Source organism: Triticum aestivum, chromosome 7B (genome assembly GCF_018294505.1).
Source record: "Triticum aestivum cultivar Chinese Spring chromosome 7B, IWGSC CS RefSeq v2.1, whole genome shotgun sequence".
NCBI lineage: Eukaryota > Viridiplantae > Streptophyta > Magnoliopsida > Poales > Poaceae > Triticum > Triticum aestivum.
In genome coordinates this window covers 753,996,690-754,001,654 of record NC_057813.1, presented here as the reverse complement: position 1 = coordinate 754,001,654, position 4,965 = coordinate 753,996,690, and the positions used below count along the sequence as shown (strand labels likewise).

Genomic DNA, 4,965 nt, shown 5'->3' with positions numbered 1-4,965 from the left:
CCAATTTACGTTATAATTGTATGATTAAAAAAAGGTACAACTCCAAAAGAATTTTCTTCATACTAAATTAAATTGCAAGCCATGAAAATAAATAATTTTGAAATAATAAATACGTATACTATACTATGATGAATACATATACAATCCCCATAACTACATATGGGCGACTGCCCACCTGTCTGCTCAAATTCGGATCTAGTAGACAATATTTATATGTACGAATAGGCAGGGGCAGAGACAGGCACCAGGTCCATTTTGCACTGTTTTGCACTTGGTATGATGCATCTCTAGCCTCTCTAGCTATATATAACCCCATAACCAATGTAATGCATCTAGCAAGCTGTAGGCTACATATGTTCTTTGGGGTGTAATGTAAGTTACTCAGTTTCGTGAATTAATTTGTTCTTGTACTGAAGATCTAGCATTAGTTGGGTTGGGAGTATGTAATCTCAATCGATCGGTCGATCGACATGGAGGAGTCGAGCTTCACGCAGTGGGCGCTAAACACGCTGGACCAGCACACCTTCCCCGCCGCCGCCTCTCCGGTATACTATACTGACAGCTTCCACTGCGGCGACCATACTGCCGCCGCCTTCCCCTCGCAGCAGGAACTCTGCACCCCTCGCCAGCCTCTGCCGACGGCGGCCGGTGACAAGCCGGACCTGACGGTGCAGGTCGACAACCAGTACGGGGATAGCAGCTCCGGCGATGCGGTGGTCCACGCCACCGTCGCCAGGGCTAGCACGCCAATGAGCTGGAAGTCCAGTGCTCCGTCGACGCAGTCGGCCGTGAGAGGAGGACATAAGCGTGCTGCCGGGAGGAGATCTGGGAGGAACTTGCAGGCCTCCGCAGTGTCGGCGTCGTCGGTGTCCCCTGATCCCGCCAACGGCCACATAATCGCGGAGCGTCGCCGGAGGGAGAAGATCAACCAGAGGCTCATGGAGCTCTCCACTCTTATCCCTGGCCTAAAGAAGGTATTCTCTTGTATCCGTCACTAGCTCCTCAGCTACTTCTTCTTGTCTTCTTCGTCCTATTCCTTCGATCTCATCCCATGCAAGCTTCTTGCAATAACCATGTACTACAAATAAATAAATTTTTTTCAGCGAGTGGCAAATTAATTAAATTAAACTGCAGGTAAGGATATTGGCGAGGAGGAGATGCCATTCGTTTTTATAAGCTATTATCTCCATTTTTTAGCTTTCCCAATAATAATATTAGAATTTTGTAAACAGCCACCATGATGGCTGTTTTGTGTTGGTACACTCCAGGAACACGCTTTCTATTAAAAAAACGAACTTGTTAGCCAACGTTGCATGATTTTTAATCTTTTGTGTTGTAAAAGTTTTCTTGGAAAAATGGATTTTTCTTATAAAGTGAAACTTAAACATACTCAGCATTTTTCAGAAATGAATAAAAGCGTAAGTTTGCCCCAGGGGTGTGTTTGAATTGCTCTGCTGTGCACGCTTGCTTGGTAGAAGCTTGGATTAATTGATTAATCAACAAATCTGCTAAAAAAATAAGATTGCATGTGTTATTTAAGATTGAGAAAGATGGTGGTGAATTGGTGTGATTCTAATGTGGCAGATGAACAAGGCAACGATTATTGGGGATGCGGTGAAGCACCTGAGAGAGCTCCAAGAGAAGGTGAACATCCTGGAGAACAACAACAGGTATGCTGCCACCACCACCATCTGCTCCACTGTGCTCGTCCACAAGAACAGACCCTGCCTAGGTGGCCTCACCAGTAACTACGGCGATGATAACGTCGGTCAACCGAGCCAGTTGGGCACATGGCTTCCAGAGATCAAGGTCCGGTTTTCAGATAAGAGTGTGCTCGTGCAGATCCACTGTGAGAACACAAATGGACTACTAGTGAGGGTACTGGCAGAGGTGGAGGTACTCCGACTTGCCATCACCCACACCAGCAGCATGCCATTCCTAGCTGACACCACCATCATCAACATTACCGCCAAGGCAAGTGGTACTCAAACCGTTATTTTTACACTGCTGTGCTTTCTCTAAACAGGGGAACCCCTGGGCTCTGTATCAATTGATGCATGTAGCTATTTTCCTCATGATATATCAATCTGTAAAAAATATAGTAGTTCGGTAGTTTCACGAGTAGCTTGTAATTGCCTATCTGGATTGCAATTAAATTACATTAGAAATCACCGCATATAGTTTCATAATATCAATTCACGTACTGTTTGATGAGATACAAAAAAAGGGAAAGTAGTGGCTGCACCCCACCACACTACACCGCTGCTACACCCCCAAGAAAACATAGCAAAACATTTTTTAAAAAAAATCTGAAACTTTGAGGGAACGATTATGAACAAATGTTATGGATGCTTGCAAAGTTTGGTGGTCAAATAACATTCAAGGAGCTCTCTACAAAAAAGACAAAATGCAAAATATGCTCAAACAGTGCACATACATTTTGAGTAATTTTAAGTGATTTTGTCTTTTTGTACAGAGCTTCTCGAATGTTGTTTGACAATCAAACGTTGCAAGAAGCTATAACATTTGTTCATAATCATGCGCACAAAGTTTCAGAATTTTTTGAAATGTTTTGCTATGTTTTATTGAGGGGGTTTAATATATGGTGGGGTGTAGAAAAAACACTCTCAAAAAGTAAATACAAGTATGCATACACTGTGTCTAGATGTGGTTAGCAAGAAAAAAGAACGTATCCTAGGATGGACGAAATGCTCATATCTTGTAAAACCATGTTTAATTATGGGGGTACCAATAATCAATAAGCACATATGCATCAGTAGTTTTTGTTCGCATAAACCGACAATATAACAACTTGAGCACATAGGAATATAGGTGATTGAATTATATAGATAGTCCCGTATATTAATGGTTGATACTTTTTTCTCTCACTAAACATCTTTCCGGATAGCTTTAGATGTACAACACCTTTGCTTTATAAATTATACAAGAAGTGTCTTGCTCAGAGAATATAGTACCATAGTGAAATGATAGAAGTGGAATCCAATATCACACAAGCCATTCTGTAATCCTACCTCATCTCTCTTCCTCCTTGGCTCAGTGGTTTTCCTCGTCGGTTTTCTAGGCCCACCTATGAATGTCCACATATTATCTTCAAACCCAAACTGCTCTTTTATATCTTATCCTTTGCATAAGTCTACATGTACAACAGTTAACAACAAAACTGTGCACATTACACATACTCATGCACACATATATCACACCAATTCTCTCACATCCATCTAACACACATATATAAATCATCAAGATTAGTACAATTGCCTCGTTTTTGTATGGAATGGGAGAAATATAAAACATTTTGCTAAGGGAAAGCCGGTACATTTCAGTGATTGTCAAAGAAAAAGAAATGTGATTAATAGACTACAATAAAAAAACACTTTCTTGATTACACTATTTTCTTCATGATAGAATCAATATATCCATCTCGCCTCATCATTCCATTGTTTGAAACCCAAGAGTTTCTGAGCTCAAAGCATGCTCAAGATTTATATACATGCATGAGAAGATAGTGATAAATATGAATAAATACATATGTACCCTAGAGGGGCTAGTTAAGGAAAGGAAAGGCGCACAAGAATATCGTTATCATTTAACATTGTATTAATCTGCTATCAATTGACTTCATGTCCATATTATCTTATTTTGGATCATGCTCAAAGCTAAGAGCACTGACACATGATTTGTATGAACTATTGAAAATCCAAGATAGGAAATTAATTATCAGGTCATTTTGTGTGAAATCACTGAAATGGAGCATCAATCATGGAATGGCAATGCAAGAGTTAGTTATACCTTGACCATCACAAGGCCAAGGCAAGGCCGCTCCATGCTATCATCCGAACTAAGTCAGGCCACACCATGCCGCGCCATTAATTCCCTAATGGAGGTACACCGTGGTACTATTGAGTCTAGGCACGCTAGGCCGCACCTCATTGGTATTGGACAAAGGAAGATCGTGCCACACCGTCTTAGAAAATGAGGCTGGCCACCCCAATGTGAAGGCACACCACATCTGAAGAAACAAACATACAGAGCCATGACATGCGTTTCTTGGACAATAGACCGAGGAAGGCTAAACCACAACCGGATCAAGGCATCTTAGGTGCTGCTAATGGATAGAGGACGTCTAGAGCATGCCTCTGTTGTGTCGCACCATCCCTTATCTTTTTACGGGAAGTGTGGCAATGATAGTGGCGGTGGCCGGAGCCAAGAAGGAGAGGATATTGACATTCAACAACTGCCAAAGAGAGAGAGAGAGAGAGAGAGAGAGAGAGAGAGAGAGAGAGAGAGAGAGAGAGAGAGAGAGAGAGGTGGGATGGTGTCATGTTTAGGTCACGACTGTAACAATTTTACATAGTATGTGAGGCAGGCGTGTATGGTACCCCATCTTAGCTAGAGCAAGTAAAAATAAAAAGGTTGACGTCTAATACAAGAGCAAACATCCACATGCTCCAAGAAAAAAAAGTAAATGCCACAAAAAGAAAAGGCCAAAAAGTGAAAACAACATGACAACCCTATTATATTAATGACTAATATTGTTGTATCTTGATGACATTACAACCATATATAGTTAGTTGATGGTGATATTATCAGTCATGATCTTATTTATGTATTCTAGTTGGCCAACGGTTGTAGTCTGCTATGAAAATCCTGCCCCGAAACATAATTTTTGGACCGCCATGGATAAGCGCCATGTTGATGCAAGATGTTATGTGTCTTATATATGTCATCTAGATAAAATTTAAACATAATGAAAATGGGCACAAATGATCAACCAAGACTTAATTTGGGGATTCAAGCTTTATGAATAAGACACCCCAGCCATGATATACTATATGACAGTTTTGTTGGATGTAAGTCGCCTGAATTTTTAAATTTGGGTCAATCGATTTGGTTGAGAATGACGCATCAGCTGCAGAGCACCGAGGCCGCCAGCAGCAAGATAGA

General features: G+C 41.2%; 1 protein-coding gene across 1 annotated transcript in view; it reads left to right on the top strand.

The window, feature by feature from the left end:
- Window positions 1-254: 254 nt before the first annotated feature.
- The window catches only part of LOC123162060 (transcription factor NAI1-like), a 6,411-nt gene continuing 1,700 nt past the window's right edge, over window positions 255-4,965 (top strand). Inside the window, exons 1-2 of the mRNA XM_044579862.1 lie at window positions 255-974; window positions 1,585-1,974. Of these exons, the coding sequence (XP_044435797.1) occupies window positions 471-974; window positions 1,585-1,974 (894 nt within the window). The 5' untranslated portion in view covers window positions 255-470. The remainder of the gene's footprint in view (window positions 975-1,584; window positions 1,975-4,965) is intronic.